Source organism: Triturus cristatus, chromosome 4_1 (assembly GCF_964204655.1).
Source record: "Triturus cristatus chromosome 4_1, aTriCri1.1, whole genome shotgun sequence".
Taxonomy (NCBI): Eukaryota; Metazoa; Chordata; class Amphibia; order Caudata; family Salamandridae; genus Triturus; species Triturus cristatus.
The window spans coordinates 525,048,426-525,075,282 of record NC_140585.1 but is presented as its reverse complement, the minus strand read 5'-3'; the positions used below and the strand labels follow the sequence as shown (position 1 = coordinate 525,075,282).

Genomic DNA, 26,857 nt, shown 5'->3' with positions numbered 1-26,857 from the left:
AGAGAGCAATGAGATGATAGCTGTCAGGGCTCGCCAATGGTACCTTTTTGTAGATCGGGTGCAGTATCAATTCTTACCAGGACGAGGAGATCGGATCAGTGATGAGGCAGGTTATAAACAATTTTTCCATCAGCAGGGACCAGAACTCAGCATCGTGCTTATATACTGAGGCAGGGATACCGTTTGGACCAGGGACACAATCGGCTCTGCTTTTCTGGATCAAAGTTGCTATTCTTTTGGTCGTGATGGGTTACACATATTGATTGATTTGCACTTCTGTTGCCTCTGACTTTTCATATGAAAAACTGGAGTTACTGTGGCTAAGTTGCAAGTTGAGGCTTTCTGGCTTAGTTTTATAAAGGGTGCTGATGTGTGTGGTCCAATTTTCAGAGGTGACATTAATCACCTTTAATTTGACGATTTCTGTATCTCTGCTAAGACGATTGATGATGAGCCAGAACTCCATTGAGTTTTTAGATTAGCAGGCCAGAAAAAGCTTGATCTGCAGTCCTTTCAGATTTGTTTTTTATAGTTACTGCGTAAGACGTGTAGTTCCGCATGAAAGACAGTACTGGATCCAGTTTTTAGCAATCTAATCTTTTTGTTCAGAGATCTTTTCAACATTTTAAGCTCTTTTGAAAACCAAGGTTGCAGTGGAGCGGGTCTGGAGGACCTTGAGGCTGGGCTTAACTGGTGGTTGCTGGCAAGGGCAAAGAGACCGCGTTGCACATAGGGTTATCAGTCATAAATAATATGCCGCAAATGTGGGCTGTGATTAAGAAAAGTTGTTTTCCAGGAAATGTAATTAGTTGTAACTTACGAGTTCTATTTTATTTGTTTCCAATTTTGGTAGGGGGCATTAGAACTGACGGTCTGTCAAATGTTGTGCTTGTTGCTGCAGTTTTTTCTAAGTAGACCCTGTGGCATATGATCACTTTCGCAGCGCACGGTGATAGAGAAAGACTTAATCGCATCGAACAGTGAAGTTGAACAGCAGGTGTAATCTAAAGCAGCTTTTTGGGGGGAGAATGAGTGAAATGAGATGGTTGATCTTTCAAAAAGTGCCCGTAGGGACATCCCCTCTAAGGCAGCTATCAGAGTGTGTCCAATGGAGTCTGTTCTTTGTTAATGTTAATGAGATTTATTGAGCGCGCGAATACCCGGAGGTGTCTTGGCGCTTTGAACTCAGCAAGCCCAGGTGGTGTCTAATTGTCGAATAGCCTGGTTTTAGCTCTCTTCTGAAGAGGGTGAGGGGGCAAAGTATTCCACAGTTTTGTGGTGCCATAGGAAAAACTACGGCCACCCCAGCCTGCAGTTGGTACTTTCATGAGTCTGGCACCTGTGGAGTGTAGGTGTCCTTTGTGGAATTGTTACCTGCAATGGAATAAGCCATCAGGAGTCCGCTTGTTCGTCAGAGGGGATGCGAAGAGGGTTGTAAAGCAGATTTAGGTCAAAATCTCTGGTTAGAAGGATATGGGCTTTGGGGTGATTGAACCTTATAACCACAATCCAATGCTTCAGCTCCTTCACCATTTGTCTTTTCAAAGGGCCTTTGGGGTGAATTTAGCAAGAACCGATGACTCTTTATGGAGTTGTGGCTCCAATTTTTGACTTCCACACATCAAAAGTTGTGGTGTTGTCAAGAATTCCTGTCATGCGAGGGGAGGAAAATGGTAACCAGCGAAAACGGACTACATCTCCCAGGATGCTTAGCGGTTGAGAGGTTATGTAATGTACATAACTCGAGGAAAACACGCCCTTATATAAACAGGAGAGCTGTTACATAACTCAAGGAAAACACGCCCTTATGTAAACAGTAGAGCTGTTACATAACTCGAGGAAAACACGCCCTTATGTAAACAGTAGAGCTGTTACATAACTCGAGGAAAACACGCCCTTATGTAAACAGGAGAGCTGTTACATAACTCAAGGAAAACATGCCCTTATGTAAACAGGAGAGCTGTTACATAACTCAAGGAAAACACGCCCTATAAAGGGAGGAACCGGGAGGCACAACGCTGTCGGATATTGTGTTTACACCGACGTACCTGCTTAGTGAAGAGCAGTGTTCCTGAGTGGTGCTCCAGTAAGGCAAGAACGGAGGTAGGTCGAGTCGTTACTCCCTGGGCCGTGTCTTGCCCCATCGTCACCTGTGAAGGACCCGGAAGCTCTACCGGATAACCATTGAGCTTCGCTTTTTGACTCGGCTGAGTCAAAGCGCAGTGCGCTTTTGCTGGTTGGAGTCGTAACTCCCAGCCCGACCAGAGATACAGGGACTGCCAGCTGTAACGCACACCAGGAGGTGTTTGCCGCGTTACAGACTCGGAAGTCCACAGGATCGATCGAGCGGCTGCTCTCGGTTCAGTCTTCTTTGCTTGTGATTGGGGTATCGGTGACGCATCACCAGGAGGTGACTCCGCGTCCCGGTGCAGTCTGAGGAAGAGGTTGAGCGGCTGCTCCCTTCAGGTAGAGACCCCGGCTGGGTGTTTCCCTGACTCCTCGATTCTCCCCAACACTCTTCGTACCCCTCGCAGCCTACCGATTGGCATTGTCGGCCATTTCATTTCTGCCCTCTGTTGGCATACGCCGGGATCGGCGTATATGCAGAGGACGGTTAGGACCATCCGTGCTGTGGGCTGGTAACGTACATAGCCTTGAGGATTCCAGTGACTATAAACCTTTGTTTATTCCTTGTATTATTTTTGCCTTCATTAAAATAACTAAACCTTCACAAGTGGTTGCGTTCTCATTATCGTGTCTGTTAAACGATCCTGAGACGTTCAGGGCGTTACAAAATATCCGACCTTCATAACACTAACTGTCTCCCTGTCGATAACAGACATGGCAACACTTTTTTTTTTTTTTTTTTTGAAACCGTTTATTGCATTTTGAAAAAGTTACAGGTATGGGCCTACAACCACCCGGCCGGCCGCTAGAGTGACAAAAGCATATGACATACATACAGTAAGAGTCTCTTGGCGGTGCAGATTGGTAAAGCAGGAGACATTAATAGCGCAGGCCGCCTAACCCCAAGCCCACAATACGGTTTCCTTTTATCAAAACAGAACAACACAAAAAAACCCCACCCGCAAGGCAACCCGCAATCCAAAATGACGGCACGTGCCCCATAAGTGGGGGATCCCAACCAGCAGCAAAACTCTGAAGAGGGGAATGGAAGTAGATCAGGGACTGGGGAACCACGTGCCCACGGACATGGCAACACTTGATGATGTGCTGGCTGCTTTAGCGACCGTGCAAATCGAATTGGCTGCCTCCAGGCAAGAAACAGCCGATGTAAAAGCCAGACTGGATGCTATCCAATTGGACCCGCTCACGCCCAGCACCTCCCTCACGAACCAGACCCCTGCGGTAGTAGTGGAAATGCCGGTAGCCGTCCCCTTGGCAACACCAGAGAGGTACAGTGGGGATCCTAACACAGTGCAGGTATTCCTCACACAAGTGGCGCTACATTTATCGTGCAAACCAAGGGCGTTCCCCACGAGTCAGGCTCGTGTGGCTTTCCTTATATCCTATTTGGCTGGAAACGCGGCACAATGGGCCGTACCTCTGGTGAGCAGGGACGACCCCATCTTATGTGATTGGGGTGCTTTTCGCGAGGAATTCCTGAAAGTCTTCGACAGAAGGGCTGACTCGTACACGGCGGACCGTGAAATGCTTGAGTTGAGACAGGGATCCAACGACCTGGTGCAGTATCTCAACGCGTTCCGAAGGCTGGTTGCGGAAACCAAGTGGCCTGTTGCTAAACAGACGGCGCTCTTCCATCACGGGCTGTGCGATGAGCTCAAGGACGCCGTGGCTCATATTGACCCACAACCCAAGACATGTGAGGGCCTTATCAACCTGGTATTACGGCTGGAACATAGACTAAGTGAAAGAAAGGGGGATCATGGGAGAAAAGGAAACTCCCTTCCATCCTATGTGACAGTGGGAAGTCCTGAAACTTCCACCGCATCCAAGGGAGAACCCATGGACATCGGCGCAATACGAGCGAGCCTCACAGCCACGGAGAAAGAGTCACGCCGTAAACAAGGATTGTGCCTATATTGTGGCAAAAAAGGCCACTACGTACGTGAATGCCCTGCCAAACCAAAGACGTCACGTTATCGGGCCAACCGGTCGGTAACAGCCGTGGTGGACGTACCGGCGGAAAACTAGAGGACTCCCAGACCAAAGAAGGGGCATCTCGGAGTCACTCATCCATCCCTTCACTTTCCAACTCGGTCTCTAAGGGACAACGACACCTGTTTCTCACGGTGCACGTGGGAGTGCATGACCAGTGGATACCCGTTGTGGCCATGGTGGATTCAGGGGCCACTGGCATGTTTATGGACCACAACGAGGCATGCAGGCTAGGGCTAGTGCTTCTTCCCAAAGCTGTACCCGAAGACGTCTATGCTGTAGACGGAAGGCGATTGGTGACGGGGCCCATCGGGCAGCACACGGGGGTCTTTCCGATGAGATGTGGGAGGAACCATTTGGAACAAATCGATTTTAACATCATCCGAGCGCCCCAATATGGCATCATATTGGGATTGCCGTGGCTACAGAAACACAACCCCTCTGTGGATTGGCCAACACATCGCATCGAACTGACGTCACCGTATTGCATCCTGCATTGTGGAATAAGAACGGAATCCCTTGACGCAGATGAGAGCGGGAGTCAGACGGTGGCTACAGCGGCAGAAAAAGATGTGGCTCTCCCCCCGGCTTATCACAGTTTTGAGGATGTATTTGATGAGGTGAAGGCGGAAGTGCTACCACCACATAGACAGTTTGACTGCCAGATCGACCTGGTGCCAGGGGCCAGCGTTCCCAGCGGCAGGCTGTATGCCCTGACGGAGCCTGAAAACGTGCATCTCCGGGGGTACCTGGATAAACTCCTCAAGCTAGGATTCATCCGCCCGTCCAAGTCTCCGGCCGCCTCGCCACTCTTCTTCATCCCGAAGGCTAATGGGGAGCTGAGAGCCTGTGTGGACTTTAGGGCATTGAATGCGATAACCGTAAAGAATCGGTACCCCTTGCCTCTCATCAGTGTACTTCTGGAACAGGTCAAGAAAGCTTGTATCTACACCAAGTTGGATTTGAAAGGGGCATACCATCTGGTGCGCATGAGGGACGGAGACGAGTGGAAGACCGCCTTTAAGACCAGGTTCGGCCTTTTTGAGTACCTCGTCATGCCGTTCGGTCTGTGCAACGCCCCGGCAGCCTTTCAGTACTTTTTGAATGAGGTATTCAGAGAGGAGTTGGATATCTACGTGGTCGTATATATCGACGACATCCTCATCTATTCGTCCAGTGTGGAGGAGCACGTACACCACGTCAAAGCTGTGCTCCAAAAGCTGAGGGAAAACATGCTGTTTTGTAAACTCAGCAAGTGTGACTTCCACGTCACATCCGTGGAATTCCTCGGAGTGATGCTGAGTCCAGAGGGACAGGAGATGGCAGAACGAAAGATCAAGGCGGTGAAAGAATGGCCGGTGCCCCAAAGCGTGAAGGACGTCCAAAGTTTCATTGGCTTCGCCAACTTTTACAGGCGGTTTATAGATGGATTTTCAGGATTGGTGGCCCCAATCACACAGCTACTGAGGAAGTCCAAGGAGTTTGTCTGGTCCCCTGAAGCGAACAAAGCCTTTGAGGCCCTGAAAAGCGCCTTTGGTAAGGCGCCGGTGTTGGCTCACCCCGATCCGGATCTCCCCTACGTGGTGGAAGCGGACGCATCGGATGTGGCGCTGGGGGCTAGCTTGTCCCAACGCAACCACGACACAGGGGTGCTTCATCCCGTTGCGTACATGTCCCGCAAACTCAACGACGCCGAACGCAACTACCATATTGCGGAGAAGGAGATTCTCGCAATCAAGGACGCCTTCACCGAATGGAGGCATTGGTTGATGGGGGCAAGACATGTGGTATCGGTGTACACGGACCATCGGAACCTACAGTTCATGACGGCCACAAGACACCTTTCTCCCAGACAGCTGCGGTGGATGATCTTCTTTGCGGGGTTCAACTTCTGCATCACATATCAGCCGGGGACGGAAAACCGGAAGGCGGACGCCCTGTCCCGTCAATCTGCAGTTAAGGAACCATTGCCTGCGACCGAGCATTCCATCATTTCCCCGAGGATGGTATTGGGGGTTATCCAACCGGATACTTTCCTGAGGGGAATAAAGAGAGGGATCAGGTCATTCGCATGGCGGAGGTGGCTCCTCAGTCACAGAGAATGGCAGCTGAAGGACGGGATACCCCTGAAGGGCAGGTGCCTATTGATACCCACGCCTAGGCTAAGGAAACAAGCATTCATCTGGTGCCATGACTCTCCATGCGCAGGTCATTTGGGCTTTGAAAAAACGGTGGCTAGCATGGGACAGCATTTCTGGTGGCCAACCATGAGAGTGGATGTCAGGAGGTGGGGACAGGAGTGTCCTACGTGTGCTACCATGAAGGCCGACCATGGCCGAACCCAAGGGCTCTTACATCCGCTTCCGACCCCGGATAGACCATGGGATAGCATATCACTGGACTTCGTGGTGGGCCTACCGGTAGACCAGGGGATGACGGCAATACTGGTGGTGGTGGATTACTTGACAAAAATGGGGCACTTCATCCCCTGCAAGAGAGTCCCTACGGCCGGGGAATTGGCGTCACTACTCCTAAAGAACGTGGTACGACTGCATGGATTACCTGGGGTGATCGTGTCGGACCGGGGGTCGCAGTTTACTGCGCAATTCTGGAAGACTTGGTGCACTGCGCTGCATGTTAAGACCGCCCTGTCCACCAGCTACCACCCTCAAACGGACGGCCAAACCGAGCGCCTGAACCAAACGCTCAAACAGTATCTGCGATGTTTTGTGGACCAGGGCAGGGAAGAATGGGTCGACTTGCTATGGGTTGCAGAGATAGCCTATAACAACGCCACTCACAGCTCCACACAGTCATCTCCGTTCTATAGCAACTATGGCCAACATCCCAGGTTCTTGCCATTTCTACATCCGTTCAGAGAGGACAGGATTCCCGCCACAGCGGACAGGGTGGCACACATAAAAGACACGTTGATGCACTCAAGGGCTGTCCTAATAGAGGCCAAGAGAAGATACAAGGCTGCGGCAGAGAGGAAGAGAAGGCCCGGGCCACTGTACCGCACTGGAGACTACGTCTGGATATCCACAAGAAACATGAGGTTTCGAAGGAGCAGTGTGTTCCATCCCAAGTACATGGGCCCCTATCGAATTACCAAGTGTATGGGTCCCGTAAACGTGAAGGTGTGCTTGCCCCAGTCATTGCGGATACACCCTGTCTTTCATGTATCATTGCTCAAACCAGCACCCTCCAAGCCGTCTGGGACACCTAGGCCGGTATGCGTGGAGTCGGAGGTGGAGTATGAAGTGTCGGGCATACGGGCGTCCAAATGGCGCAGGGGGAAGCTGTGGTACCTGGTTGCGTGGAAAGGCTATGGCCCGGAGGAGCAGTCATGGGAACCGGCTGAAGGGGTTCATGCTCCGCGCTTGGTCTCCTTGTTCCATCGGCGTTTTCCTGCCAGCGCTGGACCCGTGGGGAGCCGCTGAGAGGGAGGATGTACTGTCAAGAATTCCTGTCATGCGAGGGGAGGAAAATGGTAACCAGCGAAAACGGACTACATCTCCCAGGATGCTTAGCGGTTGAGAGGTTATGTAATGTACATAACTCGAGGAAAACACGCCCTTATATAAACAGGAGAGCTGTTACATAACTCAAGGAAAACACGCCCTTATGTAAACAGGAGAGCTGTTACATAACTCAAGGAAAACATGCCCTTATGTAAACAGGAGAGCTGTTACATAACTCAAGGAAAACACGCCCTATAAAGGGAGGAACCGGGAGGCACAACGCTGTCGGATATTGTGTTTACACCGACGTACCTGCTTAGTGAAGAGCAGTGTTCCGGAGTGGTGCTCCAGTAAGGCAAGAACGGAGGTAGGTCGAGTCGTTACTCCCTGGGCCGTGTCTTGCCCCATCGTCACCTGTGAAGGACCCGGAAGCTCTACCGGATAACCATTGAGCTTCGCTTTTTGACTCGGCTGAGTCAAAGCGCAGTGCGCTTTTGCTGGTTGGAGTCGTAACTCCCAGCCCGACCAGAGATACAGGGACTGCCAGCTGTAACGCACACCAGGAGGTGTTTGCCGCGTTACAAACTCGGAAGTCCACAGGATCGATCGAGCGGCTGCTCTCGGTTCAGTCTTCTTTGCTTGTGATTGGGGTATCGGTGACGCATCACCAGGAGGTGACTCCGCGTCCCGGTGCAGTCTGAGGAAGAGGTTGAGCGGCTGCTCCCTTCAGGTAGAGACCCCGGCTGGGTGTTTCCCTGACTCCTCGATTCTCCCCAACACTCTTCGTGCCCCTCGCAGCCTACCGATTGGCATTGTCGGCCATTTCATTTCTGCCCTCTGTTGGCATACGCCGGGATCGGCGTATATGCAGAGGACGGTTAGGACCATCCGTGCTGTGGGCTGGTAACGTACATAGCCTGGAGGATTCCAGTGACTATAAACCTTTGTTTATTCCTTGTATTATTTTTGCCTTCATTAAAATAACTAAACCTTCACAAGTGGTTGCGTTCTCATTATCGTGTCTGTTAAACGATCCTGAGACGTTCAGGGCGTTACAGGTGTCAAGTGGCGTGCTTAGAGCTCACATAGTCCCAATGGGAGAAAGATGGACAGGCCGACCATTGCGTGGCCATTGGTGGACTGTCTAGCGGCAAGAGAGAAAACTCATAATAGCTTACAAGCTGGGTTTCCACCTCACACCACAATTCCTGGACACATATAGTATCATAAGATGTTAAAAAGGAATGGTGTCAGAGTCCGTTAGGAAATTCTATAGGCCAGCTATTTTCCAGGTTATTAGAAACATAGATTTGGCCTTGTTCCTCGAGTTAAGGGTTAGTCTGGTGGGTCCCTTGATTGAAAGTCAGTTTAATGGGGGTCTGGACAGGGTGGCAGTGGACCATCCCCAATCCTCTTGAGGTTTTTCTGCTTAAGGAATAGCGAACTTGTAGTGTCTCCCTACCTGATTGTGAGTAGAAATTATTAATGTTTGTAAGTGGGTAACAGCTTTTGGATGGAGGGAGCCAGTTGCATTTCTAAGAAAAGATGATGTTCTATGAGCTTTATCAACTCCGTTGAGGCTTTGATTTTTTTCCACGTTAATGGAAATGGAGGGCTGACTACAGGCTTGCACAGTGTCCTTCTGAGTAGGAGCTATTGGGTATCGGGCCTTTGTTGGAAGTGTTATTAATATGCCCCACACTTCTAAAAATTAGCAATTTGGACATATTGTATTGTCTGTTGATTAAGTGGACCAAGTCACTGCAATTGCTTCCTTATGGGGCAGTATGTTTGAGGGAATGAACTGTAAAGCCGTTATGTTATTAAGGTTTAAATGACAGAGGTTTAGGTGAGAGGCCAAGAGTTTAACAATGTTTCCTCGATTCAGGATATCATTATTGCTTTGGAAGATGTACTTAGGATGCCAGAGTGGAGGCGTCTTGAGATGTATTATTATGCGTTGAAGTTACGCTGGGTGGATCAAAGGCATCAGCGGCCTGTGCGATTATTTATTGGGGGTCCCAATTCTTGATTAAGGGATGGAAGTGTATGCATCTGCTCTATTGGTCAAGTTGCGGCCTGAGGTGACCACAGCGTTGGAATACAGTCTTATCTGTGCTAGCTGTGTGCAGTTTAGTTATTTTGATGGGAAGGAGCCTGAGTTACTGGTGGTGTCATGCCCACTTGGGGCTTGAGAATGGCCTGTTTCAAGAAGGGAGGCCGGAACTGCCTCACTTAGAGGTGAAACTGATTTTAATTGTGCGTCCTGTGCAGCAGGTGGCTGTAGGCTAGTGGTGTCTGCATTTATGTTCTCCAAGCTTACGGGAATTTGTGTTTTCTTTCTGTTTTTTGAGGACATGGGGAAACACTTGTGACGTGAGAGAGTGCTCTCTAGGGCCACTGGGTCCCTTCTTCGGCTCCCACGTACGTACGTATAGCCGAGCCTCACTTGCACCTCCTGGCTCCTCATCTCACATCCTTTCACATCCGCCGCTGGCTCCTACTGTTTGCCTGCTATTAGATCTATTGAAATATCTTTACAATTGTTTTTATCTTTCTGGAAAATGTATCCAAGACACATTTTTACCTTAAGTGAACACCTACTGAAAAAAGATTGTACTGGTGACTTTTTCCATATTGGCTCCAGTTTTAGAGTTGTGTGGTTAAATGCAGATGAAAGCATTTGATGGTTCACTGAATCGCAACTAGGTCATGCAAGAAGAAGTTAAAACATTTGTTTAAATATAATTGTGCGAAACAAACAAGCATTGGCAATGCAGTAGCTCTCACTTAAATGTGCTGAACTCTCACTGGCACACCGCTCACCCTACGTTCACCTGGGCAAGTCTTTAATACTGGTGTCCTGGAAAATATCAAAAACCAAGAAAAGATCTGTCTGCTGTGCTTCACTGGAACTTTGGTACAACCAAAAATGCATGACAAGAGGAACAAAGCTTGTGAGAAGGCATGTAGGGCTGAAACGGAGAGCTCAGATGCTCATTGCACATAACGGCAAGTACTTTGTGCACCATGCACAGCATTTAAATGAGATCTGTTTATTCAATAGTAAACTGTGAAAAAAAGTCCATCATAGAAATAGCAAAAGCACACTAAAGGTAACGTAAGAGACATGGCAGCTTCTTTTTGCACAATCTGAAGTTGACGGGTAACATATTTAAGTAAGCAAAAAAATGCATTGCTGAAATCTAAACTGGATGAGATAGCTGCCCGGATCACTAACATTCACCCTTCAATTAAGCGGTGAGGAAGAATTTCTTCTAGCTTTTCCAACAAGAGTAACATGCGGCTAGAAGGCAAAATAACTGCTGACAGAAACACCAACATTGGTGGACATAGGAGGAAGCGCTGGGAGTGGGACAAGAACAACCATCTCTGTTTTTTCAGCATTCAGATTTAAAAGGTTATTGGTGGTTTACATGGGACTGAAGCATTGGTCATAATTTGTAATGCAAAACTCATTGCTATTGTATTTAGCACAGAGTTCACAATAAAAAAAAAAACTCCTTCCTGTGGTGTTTTGCAAGGATGTCCCAATTTACAGTCATTCCTATTGTATTTATCTAGGAGTTCACAATGCACTACAGACATCCTCCCCTCTCAGGACCTATGCAACAAACTCAGCTCCTTTTTCCACCACAAAATCAAGACCATCTACGACAACTTCGACAAGGAAAACCAACACGCGGAACCTACACCTCCCACTCCTGACACCACGCAGCCAACACTTGACCACTCTCACCATCAAAGACACCCTGAAGACAATGAAGCCAATCCACTCGAGGGCCCTCACGGACCCGTGCCCCCATCATATCTACCACAGAGCCGCCGACACCATCGCCCCGAGCTTTGCCAAGCCATCAACATCTGCCTTGAGACCGCCTCCTTCCTTGACGACTGGAAACACGCCGAAATCAACCCTCTCCTGAAGAAACCCCAGGCAGACCCCATCGACCTCAAAAACTTCAGACCAATCTCTTTACTCCCGTTTCCGACAAAAGTCATTGAAAAAGCCATCAACAGCCAGCTTGCCTCCTTCATTGAAAATAACAACATCTTCAATGCCTCCCAATCCGGCTTCAGGAAAAACCACAGCACTGGAACCGCTCTCCTCACCGCAAAAGACCACATCTGCTCCCTCTTCGACAGAGGGGAGACTGTGGCCCTCATCCTCCTGGTCCTCTCTGCAGCCTTCAACACAGTATTTTTACTGCACCCTAGCATGCAGACTCCACCACGCTGGGATCCGGGGCAAGGCCCTGCACTGGATCCGCTCATTCCTCTCCGGCTGGGCGCAGCGGGTCAGACTCCCTCCCTTCCTCTCGGAGCCCACACCTATCACCTGCGAAGTTCCCCAAGGATCGTTCATCAGCCCCACCCTGTTCAACATCTACATGCCCCCCCCCCCTTCGTCAGATCCCACGGACTCAACATTGTATCCTACACAGACGACACCTAACTCATCCTCTCCCTTTCTAACAAACCCAATTTATCCAAAGATAACTTTCAAGAAGCAATGGAAGCAGTCACCAAGTGGATGAAGAGCAGCTGCCTACAACTCAACATGTACGAAACCAAAGTACTCGTCATAGGTCCACACCTTGATGCCTGGAATTACACCTGGTAGGCCCCCGCCCTCGGGAACCCGCCCACCCCAATGGGCCACGCACGCAACCTCGGAATCATCCTGGACCCTGAACTCATAATGGACCGCCAAATCAATGCTGTCTCATCCTCCTGTTTCCACACCCTCCGATTCCTATAAAAGACCTTCAAACGGACCCCCCCTAGAACACAGAAAGACCGTCACCCACGCCCTCATCAGCAGCAGACTCAACTACGACAACACTCTCTACGCTGGAATCAACAAGAACCTCACCCGTAAACTCTAGAACGTACAAAACGCCTCCGCCAGACTAGTCCTCAACCTACCACCTCACTTCCACATCACCCAACACCTGCGTACAAAAGATTAGCCCCCCATCGTGAAGAGAATCACCTTCAAGCTTCTCACCAAAGCCCTCCACAACACTGGACCTGCATACTTGAACCACTGCCTCACATTCAACGTACCCCAAAGATTCCTCCGCTCAGCCCAACTCTCCCTTGCTACGGTGCCTCGCATCAAGAAGACCAGAAAAGGAGGTTGTTCCTTCTCCCTCCTTGCAGCCAAGGCATGGAACACCCTCCTGCTCCACCTCAGACAAACGCCAACACTCTCCAACTTCACGAAAGACCTCACAACCTGGCTCTTCAACAGATCTCCTTGAACATCCTGGACCTGCGCTCCCCTCCTGCCCCCCAGCGCCTTGAGACCCTCTCAGGTGAGTAGCTGCGCTCAACAAACCTATGATTGATTGATTGACTGAGAGTGCAAAATTTGTGAATTTATGGAGACTGGGGATGCTAAACCAGTTCAAAAGCATTAGAGCAGCCATGGCTAACATCAAATTGTTTTCCTTGCTCTTTCTCTTCCATGTAGGAAATTGCTTTGAGCACACTTTGTTCTGCAGCCAAACCTCTTGGATACACGTAAGTTGGTCATCTGACCACCGAAAGAGAGAGACAGATGGTGGATAGTGGCTGTGGCCAGAGTAAATACCAGATTAAGAACGAGGCTCACATTATGAGTGAGAGTAGAGATCCATTTCATGAGATGAATGGATGGTAGGTTGTGCGTTACTCTAGGATATTTAGTATTTTTCTCGTCACCTGCATGGAAATTGAAATTGCATAAGTTCATAATAGTGGATGACAATATGACCAATTTCTCAGCCAAGTCCAGGAAAGCTTTTAGCCATTGTACCCCAGCCCAGCACACAATGGGCAACGATAACGGTCAGACATAGACTGTGCAAGCAGGACCTTAGACATGATGATATCGATTCATAATTCTGCTTTACATGACTGTTTAGTCTCTGGTTCCAGAGCAGGCAAAGTAAGTTTATCTTTACTCTAGAACCTATTTAATTTGTATAATTTATATCCTGTTATCATATTTTCTTTTTTTCTTGACATCCTTCCATCTTGATTTGTGGGATGTGCTTGCTTTCTTGTTCTAGTTTAAAGTCTATTATTTATGGATCCCATGATAAAAGAACCTGTCAACTTCCCAATAAAGCCTATGGAAAAAATGTAGCATTATCAACTATGATCTTCCCTTGGCCTAAAGTATGAAAATAAATTGAAGTTACAGATGCAGATCAGTGTGGCACTTTGGGACTGCCTGCCGGAATTAAAGCTACTATGACAAATTCCTTACTGGCAAGACTGTTGCAAATTTTCTTTATTTTTACTAAATGCCAATGTTTCCTTGAGCTAACTTTAAATTATAGTTGGTTAAAAGAAGAAAGTGATGTCTTTATAGAGGCAATGTTTACAAATATGTATTGGCAGAGGTATTGCTTTTTGGAAAACCTATACCAGGGTCCCACACATAGGCAGCATGTTTAGGATTTTTATGAGGGTATTGTGATCACAACTAATGTCACATCATTTGTTCATGTACTGTTTACCAGTTTTGTTACATTAAGGTTTCTCTTAATTGCTTCCCCTCCATCTGTATTCCTATATAGCTTCTGGCGTTTTAAGATTTGTTCCTGCTTTGCCGATAATTGTTTTATGCTGGTGTCATACTAAAACAACCACACACAGGCCTCTAACAACCTTTTACTTTTGGATTCTTTTTTCCATGCAGGTTGTACCTCTGGCTAGTCTCATTGTGAAAGAAAACTTGACTGATGAGGATGTGCTGAACTGTCAGAAAACAATATATAATCTCGTTGATATGGAGAGGAAAAATGATCCACTGCCTATTTCCACATTGGGTACAAGAGGAAAGGGCCCTAAAAGGTGATACGATGACAAAATTATGTGTGCTTCATAAATGGCGTTGGGTGATGTCAAGAACGTTTAAACTAGTCTTGTTCATGGCAGCCAACCAGAGTACTGGAACATTTACAAGATGTATTTCGTGTCACAGATAATGGTGCACCCTACAAATGGCTTGCATCTTGTACTATGATATAATAGCATTTCCTGGTACTTTTTCTTCTTGATTCCTATACTAAACAAATGGTTTACCTGTTTTAAAGATCTTATATGCCAGGGTTAAGTCCAAGGCCTTCCAGCAATAACTGTTCCACCTAAAAGGCACCTTCCATGTTTAACTGCCTCTAGATTTGAGAGCTTCGTTTTCGGAAAATCTCAATAATTGCTTAGGGATACAGACTGGTATTGTTATGACTCCTAAAGCTGTGAATTTTAGTATGATAACAGGAGATGTCTGTGCTTCCGTCTTACAAGTGACAACGCTATTACATTGAATAACCAGATCTTTTTATGGAACAAGTAGCCTCTCAGCTTGAAAACAAATGTTCTTCTCTTCAAGAAGAAGCTGTAAGTGTACCTAATAATAGGATGTACTGTGTTATATTTCACTGTTAGGTTCAATGACTGATAGCCCTATTCAGCACCTAATGACAGTAGCGACTGTGTTTCCCTCTTTTGAGATGTTGTTTTTCTTAATGTCTACCAAACACTAATCTTGCTTGGTCGTCTGGGGGGACCTTTAAGCAACCTCTATGACTTACGGAAAAATATTAACCTGCCTGCTATTTTACAGTAACTTTGTCCAAATTCTTCATGAAATTCGAAGTCTGTTCTACTTTTCACTTTGTGTTTTGTCTAAAGAGATGAGCAATATCGAATCATGTGGAACGAGCTTGAGACCCTGGTAAGGGCACATATCAACAATTCTGAAAGACACCAGCGGGTTTTGGAGTGTGTATTGGCTTGCAGAAGCAAACCACCAGAAGAGGAGGAACGCAAGAAACGTGGAAGGAAGAGGGAAGAAAAAGAGGACAAGGCTGAAAAAACAGTAAAAGACTTGGAACCAGAAAAACTGTGGCAGGAATCTGAAAGGTACAGTTATTTCGATATTAAACACGCATAATCAGTCATAGCCTTATTGAAAGATGCAGTATATTTACCTTTGACCCACACTAAAGATTTACATTTAAATGTTTTTTTTAAATTTAAGGTTACTTTTTACTTGAAAAGCGCAGAAGTAAAATGATTTTCAAACATATGTTTTCTGTCAAAGGTAATATTTGTGATGTAGACAACTGAAATATCTAATATTTCAAAAAACCTAATTAATTATTGAGGGTTTTACCATGGCATGCATTATTAATGCCATGTATTGTTGACAGATATTATTCTCATCTGAGTCTTGCACAGGTTGGATTCTAAATTAACGGCCAATGTTTTCTCACAGATGGGATTCTGGGTCAGAACCTTTACCTTTGTGTAGCTTTCATAACCATGCTGGGTAAAAAATTTTTTTTACCTCTATCAGGGGAAGAACATTTATTGTTTTTACCTGTTTTGCATTGTAGGTGAAGTCTAGGCAGTTTTATCTTTCCATTCTTTGTCATGTTTTAATGTGTGCTTTTTATTTAATTGAAGATAGAATGATTTTCCAAAAGGCTTTTTGTTATCTTTTGGTTGAAGATGGCTTTAGATGCATAGCCTTGGCCTGATTTGCAGTATGAAATTTGAAAGTCAGATGTGGACATAAGCCTATGATTTGATTATATTTTTGGCATTCATGGGATTCACTAAATAAAATCTGCCCCACTCATGGAGATGTACATAAATCCTTGATTTCCATACATACTAGTAATCTTGTGCACTTGCTATGATAATTGACCCTATCTCTGTAGTGGGCAAGTAATTGCTTCCCCTGCACCCTTAATTTACCACTCTTTGCAGAATTTATATTTATTTACAGAATGGGTAATGCCTTCTAAAATGCTTGAGAATACCCACAAACATACACATTTGTGGATGCTCTGGACAACCTGAAAGCCTACTCCCTGGGAGCTGGATATTTACTTTAGTAAAATGGTTAAAAAAAATTGCCAATTTTGGATCATTTCATTTTTTTATTAGTCCCTAGTAAAGTGGTACAATGTGCCCAGGGCCTGTAAATTGAATGCTACTCATGGGCATGCAGCTCTTATTGTGCCACCGACATAAGTAGCCCTTTAAAACTGGCAAAATAAACCTTTGGTCAGGCCTAGACTTCCCTTTTTAATACATATCTCACCTCTAAGTGAGGCCCGAAACAGCCCATAGTTCAAAGTGCATTGTATTTAACAAGTTGTGCTTATACTTTTAGGTTTTGCACATCCTGGTAGTAAAAAACTCCTAAATTCATTTTCACCATTGTGAGGCCTACCTCTCCCACAGGATGACATTGTGCTACCTTATTACCTTTGATTAATGATAACTTTTGATTGGAAACCGGTAGAAATATAATATCTGAAAGAAACACGTTAGTTATAGATTCTTTACCTTGGAATTACCCCCAGGCGTCAGACTGGATCCGGAAAGTTTTTTCAGCAGCAGTACCTCTGCGAGTCGGAAGGTGGCGTCTGTCGGCTCCTCGGCGTCGTGGTCGCCGGGATGATGTCCCGGCAGCTACTTAGACGCCGCCCTCGTGCGCTGACGTCAGTTCATTCTTTTGCCGCACATCCAGCGCAGATCCGGGAAGAGCAGTACCTCAGTAATTTTTTTAGTAACTTTTTCTCGACTTTTGTCAATGTCTTTCTCGAGTCTTCGACTCAGTAAGCACACGAGGGATGCCCGGTTTCAAGGCTTGCAGTTCCTGCCATCTCATTATGTCGGTTACGGATCCGCACCGCTTGTGTCTTTTTTGCCTGGAGTGCAACCACGACCCCAAGTCGTGCTCTAACTGCCAGTTGTTGACACTGAAGGCTTTACGGGAGCGGTCCCGAAAGTTGCTTGAACAACGGCAGTCAGCTCCATGCCGTTCGAGGTCCCGGTCGAGAGGGAGGTCGTGGTCATCGAAGTCTTGGCACTCTGGGTCGGGTAAGTCGAAGCATAAGATGACGTCGAAGAAGCATCGCCGCTCTTTGACTTCTCCTCGCCGGTCAGCCAATCCGACGAGGCGTGCGGGTGGTGCCACCCCTGCGGCTCCGCGTGCGGTGCTCGGAGGGTTGACTTCCAGCTTCCCTCCCTTTCCTGAACCCGGAGCGACCCCCGCCCAGCTTCGTACATTCTACGAGGCGATGCATGCCATCTTTGGGCGGACCGACCCCGCCGGCGCGCCTTCGGCCCTTGTGGACTTGGTTGGGGAGCCTAGGTCTTCGCTGCCTTCGGCCCTGGCCCCAGCACCGCAGGCCTCCCTTGGATCCAGGCCTGGATCCGGATCGGCGCCGGTTGACCTTATTACACCTTCACCGGTGCCGCTTCCGACGGCACCACTACCATGCCCGACGCCAGTTTTCACCCCCCCTTCCCCCGGCCGGCGACGACCCCAGCCTCCTTCCTGACGTACGTGGACATGGAGCCGGACCGGAGTCGGTGGGGTTTTCATGCCCCTGTTCACTACTTGGGTCCCTTTTCAACCACAGTGGCACCATGAGGGAGATGAGGAGGACTGGGATGGGTCAGGTGACCCTTGAACTGACCAGCTAGGGTCTGACCAGGACTGGAGAGAGGAACTAGGGGTTGCCAGTGGTCTAGACACTTCACCTGACCTTGGCATGTTGTCTCCTCCTACCGTGGCTACGGAGGAGGGATCGTCATACGCTGTGGTGTTGCGTAGGGTGGCCGAGGCTCTCAACCTCGAGCTTCCTATGGTGGCAGTCAGGACTAACCTCCTGACTGAGGTGCTTCAACCGGCAGCGAGCTCTTCGGGGCCCCTGCTGCCGTTTAATGAGGCCCTCACTGACGTCCTTTTGGGCATGTGGTCCAGGCCCAACACGGGGGCTTCCGTGGACAGGATCATCGCCCGACGCCACCGCCCGGCTCTGGGCGACCCCACTTTCCTCTCCCAACACCCTACCCCGGAGAGCTTGGTGGTCCAAGCCTCCACCTCCAAAAGCACCTTCCCTACCGCTCCACCGGAAAGGGAATTCAAGAAGCTGGACCATCTTGGGAAGAAAAGTTTCTCTTCCGCCAGCTTAGGACTGCGGTCCGTTAAACACTGCTTGTCTCTTGGGCTGTTGTTCACACTCACTGTGGGATCCGTTGGGGTCTACGATAGGGGACATAACTGATCACAAAATTCATATTTCCTCAGTGCAAGTGCTGCCTCAGTGTCTGAAGAGTCCGATCACAACGAATCGCAAGCGCAGGAAGCCGAGACGGAGGAGGAGCACGTCTCCGTATCCGACACTGACTCCGATGCCGAAAACCTCACACCGGCACAACAGACCGTGAGTAAAGAGTCATCGTTCCCTTATCATCACCTTTACTAGAAAAAGGCTCCAGTCCTTCCTCTGCCTTTGGGCCAAGGTCAGCACAGAGAAAAAGTTTTGAGCGCCTTGCCTTCAGGCTCGGCGCCGAAGCACAGACAACAGCCTTCTGGCTCGAGCTCGACCCGTCCCCAGGCACGTGCCGACCCGAAACCTCCGACATCAAAACCGAAACATCTTCTGGTCTCCGTTCCGCCGCAGCGGAAAGCTAAATCTTCGGAGCTGAAAACTTTGGCGCCGAAATCGACGTCTAAAGACAGTACAGCGACTAAAGAGTCTTGGACCGAAAATCCACCGGATCCGAAGCAGAAAGAATTCGCAATCCACCCGGAAACTGGTCACAATAATGCCAAACGTCCGGAAAAGAGGAAAATGGGCTTATCAGAGGACTACCACATTCCTTTAAAAAAGAAAAATGTGGCTATTGACTCTTCTTCCCTTTACATTTCTGAAGATCCTCTTCTTTCACCTGCACATTCCCCTACACCACCATCACCTGACCCACACAATACTTGGAATGATGATGATTTAGATGCCTATGCACCACAAGATGTCCCACAGAATCCTGATCCATGGGATCATTATAATGTCCCTCAACCTGATAATGTCCCTGGTTTGTATCCATATAGACCTTCCCCTCCAGATGATAATATTGGGTACATTGAGCTCATTAATAGGGTTGCAGAATACCATGGGGTAGAGCTCCATAAGGAGAGTCAGGAGGAGGATTTTATATTGGAGACCCTTAGTTCATCTCAAAGGGCTACCCAAACGTTACCGATGTTAAAGGCTCTGCTTCAACATACTGAGGATGTCTTTCAGGACCCTGCCAAAGCTAGGATCATCACTCCCAGGGTAGAGAAGAAATACAGGGCTGCACCTAATGACCCAGTCTACATCAAAGGCCAGTTACCTTTAGACTTTTTGGTCGTTTCTAATGCTCGTAAGAGGGCTAACACAGGGGATGCCCCGCCTCCTGATAAAGAGTCCAAATTATTGGATGCTTCAAGTAAACGGATAGCATCACCAGTGGCTAATAATTGGCCCATTGCCAATGCCCAGGCATTACTAGCAAGATATGATAGAGCTCATTATGATGAGCTCCAGAAGCTTGTTGAGTTCCTTCCTGATGGGCATAAAACTAAAGCCAGCAACCTTATTCAAGAGGGTAAATTAATAACCAATACCTCTATCAGACGTGCCTTAGATCAGGCAGATAATGCTGCTCGGCAAGTGAACACTAGTGTACTGCTCCGTAGGCATGCTTGGTTAAGGATTTCTGGGTTTAAAACTGAGGTACAAGCCTCTATCCTTTATCAACCTTTTGATACACAACATCTTTTTGGCCCAGCTTTGGAAAAGATGGAAATAGACACAGAGATTGCCATGTCCATGGGGGCCTTACAAGCACCTTCCAACAGAGGTTCCTTTCGTCGCTCATTCTACAGGGGCGGCTCCTAAAACATCTCTACAGACAATGCCTCTTCCTCTTACAAGGGCAACAATCAGTTGGCCTCTTCATGAGGTTATTTTCTAGGAGGATATAAAGGAAATAACAGCAGGGGAAGAGGCAGAGGTAATTCAACATGCACCTCCCCCACCAACAACAACAAACAATGACTTATTTCCCATACCCCGTATCATTCCACTCCTGACGAGGAACGTCTCTCACAATTTCAACCCATTTAGAATACGATTCCATCCGAGAAATGGGTTCTACAAATTATCCAATCTGGTTATTGCCTGGAAGTTACCAGCACTCCTCCCAATATTCCTCCAAGGTCACACCTTGTGTCACAAGAACATCTTACACTTCTAAAGCAAGAAGTTCTTTCGTTATTGCAAAAAGGTGCAATAGAACCAGTCCCTTTCCAATATCAAAGAACAGGAGTGTACTCCCTCGACTTTCTAATTCCCAAAAAGGATGGCTCTCTCAGGCCCATATTGGACCTCAGAGAACTTAATCTCTACATTAAATCAGACCATTTTCACTTGGTGACACTACAACAAGTGCTTCCTCTCCTTCAGCACGGCGACTTTCTATCCACTCTGGATTTAAAGTATGCTTATTTTCATATACCAATACACCCTGCCCACCACAAATACCTCCGGTTTGTTGGAGCAGGCCAACATTCACAATTCATGGTCCTACCCTTCGGAGTGACAACTGCTCCCAGGGTTTTCACAAAATGCTTGGAAGTAGTCGCAGCCCACCTGAGGAGACCACATGTTCACGTCTTCCCCTACTTAGACGACTGGCTGATAAAGGCCAGTTCACACAACATTTGCCTGCGACACACAGAGAAAACTCCTTCACCAACTAGGGTTCACAATAAACCAGCCCACATCCCATCTCCTCAACCCTCCATGTCTCAAGACTATCTAGGAGCTAGCATAGACACACACAAAGCAGTAGCATATCCAACTCCAGCCAGACTCAGGACGTTTCAGAACGTACTGTCTCAGTTTCAGCCTCAACACTCCTTACCAGCTCGAGTGTTCATGCAATTACTAGAAATGATGGTGTCTGGCATTTTCACAGTTCCCTACACAAGACTTTAGATGCGTCCCCTGCAGGAATGCTTATCACATCAATGGAACCAGGCTCAGGGTCAGTTATCAGATCTAGTGTTGATAGACGGCCGCACCCAACGCTCTCTGCAGTGGTGGAACACACAACACCTGTTAAAAGGACAGCCTTTCAGTGCCCCGGTTCCACAGATAGTACTGACAACAGACGCATCACTAACAGGTTGGGGAGCACATCTCCAAAACCACGCAATTCAAGGCATGTGGTGCCCCCAATATAAACAGTTTCACATCAATAACCTAGAGCTCCTAGCGATTTTTCTGTCTGTCAAAGCATTTCAAGTTCAGTTAGTACGCAAAACCGTACTAATTCATTTAGACCGCATGACAGCCATGTACTACATTCAAAAACAGGGGAGGGACACACTCCCTCCAACTGTCCCAGCTAGCACAGGAAATCTGGATATGGGCCATTCATCACAATATCTATCTCCTGGCAGAACAACACCCAGGAGTGGACAATCAGATGGCAGATCTGTTAAGTCGCCAGACACAACAGACCCACAAATGGGAACTACATGCTCAAGTCCTCCTCCCATTCTTCCAGATGTGGGGCTTCCCAAACATAGACCTGTTCACCACGCATCTAAACGCCAAATGCCCAAACTTTTCGTCCAGTTATCCACACCCACTGTCCAAAGGAAATGCGCTATGGATGAATTGGTCAGGGATATTTACTTACGCTTTTCCACCTCTCCCACTCATTCCATTAGTGGTTCGGAAACTCAAACAAACGCCCCTGACGCTAATCCTAGGTGCTCCCTAATGAGCAGGTCAACCATGGTTCACAACCCTATTGGAACTCTCAGTAGTTCCTCATCAAAAACTACGTCTTTCACCCAGTCTTCTCACCCAGAGCCATGGTGAGCTAGTCAACTCAATCTAGCTATCCGGCACCTGAAGTCCTAGAATTTGGCTAAATCTACCACCAGACTGTATGAATATCATCAAGGAAGCTAGGCGTCCTACCACAAGAGCCTGCTATGCAGCAAAGTGGAAGCGGTTTGTAATTTACTGTAACAACAACCACATCACCCCGCTTGATGCTTCGGTACAAAACATTATATGCTGTTTGTTACATGTACAATGTTGCAATTTAGCATACACATCTATCCGCTTACATCTTGCTGCAATGGCTGCATACCTCCAAAATAGACACCATCTGTCTCTTTTTCGAGTACCTGTCATTAAAGCATTTATGGAGAGGCTCAAAAGAATTATTCCACCAAGACGTCCACCTGCCCCAGTGTGGAATCTTAATATTGTTCTCACCAGACTGATGGGTCCACCCTTTTAACCATTGCACAGATGTGAACTTCAATTTCTTACATGGAAAGTGGCTTTTCTAGTTGCTATCGCATCACTCTTTCAGCCCTTCTACGTTCCTGTATCAATCGTCTTTATTAAAGTCACAAGTTGGGTGTGTATTTTGAAAGGACCTATAATTGTGTCAATGAATTACAGGCACTGTCAATGCGTCCACACATACCACCATCTTTCAGGACACGTTGGTGCTTAGGACCTTTAAAAGTGGTGTTGTCTTTCCATGTGGGGTTTTCTTGTGCTATGAAGACAAAAGCTGTGCAAAAAGTGACCTTCTCTCTATGGATCATACATTGCATAAAGATGTGGTATATCTGGGCAATGAATGAGCCTGAGGGCCTCCAGGCTAATTTTACCAAAGCTAAGGCGTAGCTTTACAAGGACAAAAACATAAGACAAGAACTACATCTGCAAGCCTTGGTCGGAACGGCAGATACGCTGATGTAGTTGCGGTTTCAGCGTTGAGTCGGGTTGTTTCTGAACGCATGGCTTGTGAAGCTGTTGTTGATGAGCTTTCTTTGGGGGCTTCTCGGTTAAACTAACCTCAGCCTGTGAATAATGTGCACAGCTTTGAGGTGTTATGTCATATCCCGTGTTTTATCCTGAAGAGGCCCACAGGAGTGAGGGTGTGGGTCTAAACGTGTAATACCTAAAGCAGAAATCAGAAATATCACTGTACAGTGTAACATCAAAAATTGATCGATATCCATATTGTACATATGTATCATATGTTATTGTTCACTTCACTGCACCTATGAGCACTGTTGGCATTGAGGGAGACTTTATTGTATTGTCTGATTGTATCTTCATGGTTTTATATCAATGAGATGCATGGAACTCTTATGTTGGCTTTAGCCAGCCATGTGCTAAATGCCTGTCCGCACCTTCACTAGGCATTACTGCCTTGACTCTCAGGTCCTCATTGACCTGCAAGATTTCCTGGTGTGAAGCCCACTCCACAGACTGAAGGTCTTTTGGGAGATACAGCTTTGGTATTTATTCAAAAGCTAAAGAATCTTTGGTTAAAAGTATCTATCAGAAGAACAAGCCACTTACCTTCGATAATGCTCTTTTTGGTGGATACTCTGACTAACCGTAGGTTCTGTTTCAAGACCGCAGGCTACCAGTATGCAGTATCTCCTTTAGTGCTACTTCTGTCCTGTACTTTAAAGAACATTACTAAATATATCAAACCAAACAGAACTTGTATTGCTGACAATATACTATATAAATTCCAGACGTTCCAGAATCCTCCCCTTTGTTATGATGCTTCCCTGTTGATTATTTTCCATAAAGCTATTTCTTGTGTATACCCTAACCTCAGATTTCTTACCAACCTTCTTTCCACCCCATTCTTTGGAGTGGCGTTCTAGGTGCAAATAATGCCCAAGGTTAGATTTTGCAGACTGTCACTGTCCTCAACCTAGCAGTGAAGCTTTGTTCCTTAGGCCCTAGGGCAAAGAATGCCTGGTTTTATAGTCACATCAGTGTGCAGGGCTGGTGCCTATCTGTGGCTCTACATTGTCACTTCCAGAGCCGGAGTGAGGTTGTTGCGGAGTCCAGTTGCGCCACCAACTGGCACACACAAGCAATTGCTAGAAAAGTTTCCAAATGGAGTCCATAGTAAGAGCGTTACTGAAAGTAAGTAACTTGTTCTTCTGAAAATGTTGTCCTCTGCATGCCATTTCGGAATGAGAACCATGCTATATTACTTTAAATAGAACTTATAAAGTTACTTGATGAAACAAGCCTTACAATGCCCAAAAGATGTAAATTAAGAGGTGGTTCTTAACCTTTTCTTAAAAGCGGGGAATGCTCTAAAGTAAACATTTGATTCTATGAGAGTCTGGAAGCCCTGATAGAGGTAGCTCTTATTCTCCAGCTTGTTGAGATTTCATTGCTCTGCGCTATTTCGTTCTTATTTACCGATATTGACAGTATATTAACCAGGCTTTTGTCCTGATTATCTTAGTACTGTATATATTTGTTGTATGTATTCTGCATGTGCTCTGTTAATCACGCTTTACATTTACGTGCCTAGAAATACATAATGAACAATAAATGTGGCTTCTGTACATTTCTCATCCACTTTTTAAAACTAGACCTTAACCTGTGTCTTTGACTACTATGGTTTCAGCAGGAACAACCAGACATATACTATTCTGCTATATTTTGACCACATCTTTACATATTTTATGAACCAATATTGTATCTTTTTAAGGTTAAAAGTATCTTTGGAACGTGAAAAAGAAGAATTAGCAGAATCAGAGATAATTAAAGATTCCCCAGATTCCCCGGAGCCGCCCAACAAAAAGCCTCTCATTACTGTGGAAGATCCATCCCAAGTGGAAAAAGCTAAAGGTATATTAAATATCATTGTGAAACACTAAATTGAAAACATGGAAGGAATGTAAACTTCAAAAGACATGTATCCAATGCCTTGTGTGATCCTCGTTGCAGAAGGGATTTGAATCTATAATCGAATGGCCACGAACATTTCTATTACACAGCTCTTAGTTGGTGATATATTTCCTGGACTAGTCACACCATAATTCTTGTTGGCGCAGTTTTCCAGTACCAGTAACTCCAGTTTTATAATGCACACAGAATCCTTTGTGAACCCCAAAAATACTACATATAAAAGTATGAAGTTTTCACGTAACGGGTACAAACCAGCAGCTGCATGACGAACATGGAAGTGGCATAACTTCCCCAAGGGAGTCGTGAAAAAACTCAACATAGCCATTAGTCTGCAATCTAGTCTAGTTTAAGGCTGGTTTAAACTCGGCAATATTAGTGCCTTATGTCCTCTTATTTTGCTGTTTAAGAATGCTCAGACATATAGTCGGGTTGCATGGCTGTTGTCAGTCAAGAATCCTGAGCACTGCTTTAGTGAACATGCCACAGGATAAATAACCTCATTGTGCCAATTTGCTGGAAGTATTCTACTGTGCCAAAACTGAGTGGGAAACCAATTCCGGATAGAAGAGGAATTGACAAAGAAATCTTTTCCAGTTCAACTCAGAAAGCGAGGGAGGTCTTGAGAAGGTACTTAGGAGACAGCAAAGCCAAAAAAGGGATATAAGAAAGATATGTGTCTTAAAAACCTTAAAACTGAATCCATCGCGCAAATGGTGGTCTATACATATTACTTTGTAAGAGACTTGGGCATTTGCAGGGAGCCAGTTTAGTGAGCATAAAAAAGAATAGCATGTTTTTTTGTTTTTTTAAACTATTTTTTTTTTTTTTCACTGAAAAGCAAAATTTACAGATGGGAAAATAAGTTGTTAATGCAAGAAGTGTGATCAATAGCAAGCGTACAAGTACATCAATGGACAGTAAGTAATGTTGCAGACTTTTCAATACTAAATACAGACTCACATCACCATTATCAACCTGTAAGTACATATGTCTAAACCCCCATAATCCTGTCTCCGGATATAAGGTAAGAAGGCAGTTATTAAGTGCCTGATCCTGACCTCCCAGGAGACAGAGCGAGGACTTCCCCTTCTTCGACTAGATCCAGCTTTTAGTACTTCAGCCATGGGGACCAAATTCTCCGGAATTTACGTGGGCATCCCCTCGCTTTATAAACCACTTTCTCTGCAGCCATGTAGAGATCCATATTGGATTTCCACTCTGTAAGTGTAGAAAGGTGTTGCGTCCCCCAATACTTGGCTATGTCCCTTTTGGCCACCACTAACCCAAGATTGGCCAGTTAGAGCCCATAGCGTGGCAGGTCAATATCTGTGGGAATACCTAGGAGTAAGAATTTCACATCCAGCCCTAGGCTCGCCCCAAGTATTTTGTTCAGTTCACCCGTGATCGTGTGCCAATAAGTTTGAATGTGGTTGCATTCCCAGAGAGTATGAATGTATGTGGCGTGCTCCGCCCGGCATCTGAGACAGGCAGGGTCTCCCACCCTCCCCATCTTGTGTAGACGTTCCCTGTCAAAATAGACCCTATGGAGTATCTTATACTGTATGAGGCGCAAATTGAGTTTGATCGCTACTTCACGTGGGTGCATGAGGGCCG

General features: G+C 46.6%; 1 protein-coding gene across 2 annotated transcripts in view; it reads left to right on the top strand.

Annotated features, from left to right (window-relative positions):
* INTS13 (integrator complex subunit 13) overlaps positions 1-26,857 on the top strand; it is a 327,931-nt gene that overhangs the window by 244,687 nt on the left and 56,387 nt on the right. For both annotated transcript variants that reach the window (XM_085652788.1, XM_085652789.1), the window contains 3 exons: positions 14,320-14,474; positions 15,315-15,545; positions 25,044-25,183. In XM_085652788.1, coding sequence (XP_085508914.1) covers positions 14,320-14,474; positions 15,315-15,545; positions 25,044-25,183 — 526 coding nt within the window. The remainder of the gene's footprint in view (positions 1-14,319; positions 14,475-15,314; positions 15,546-25,043; positions 25,184-26,857) is intronic.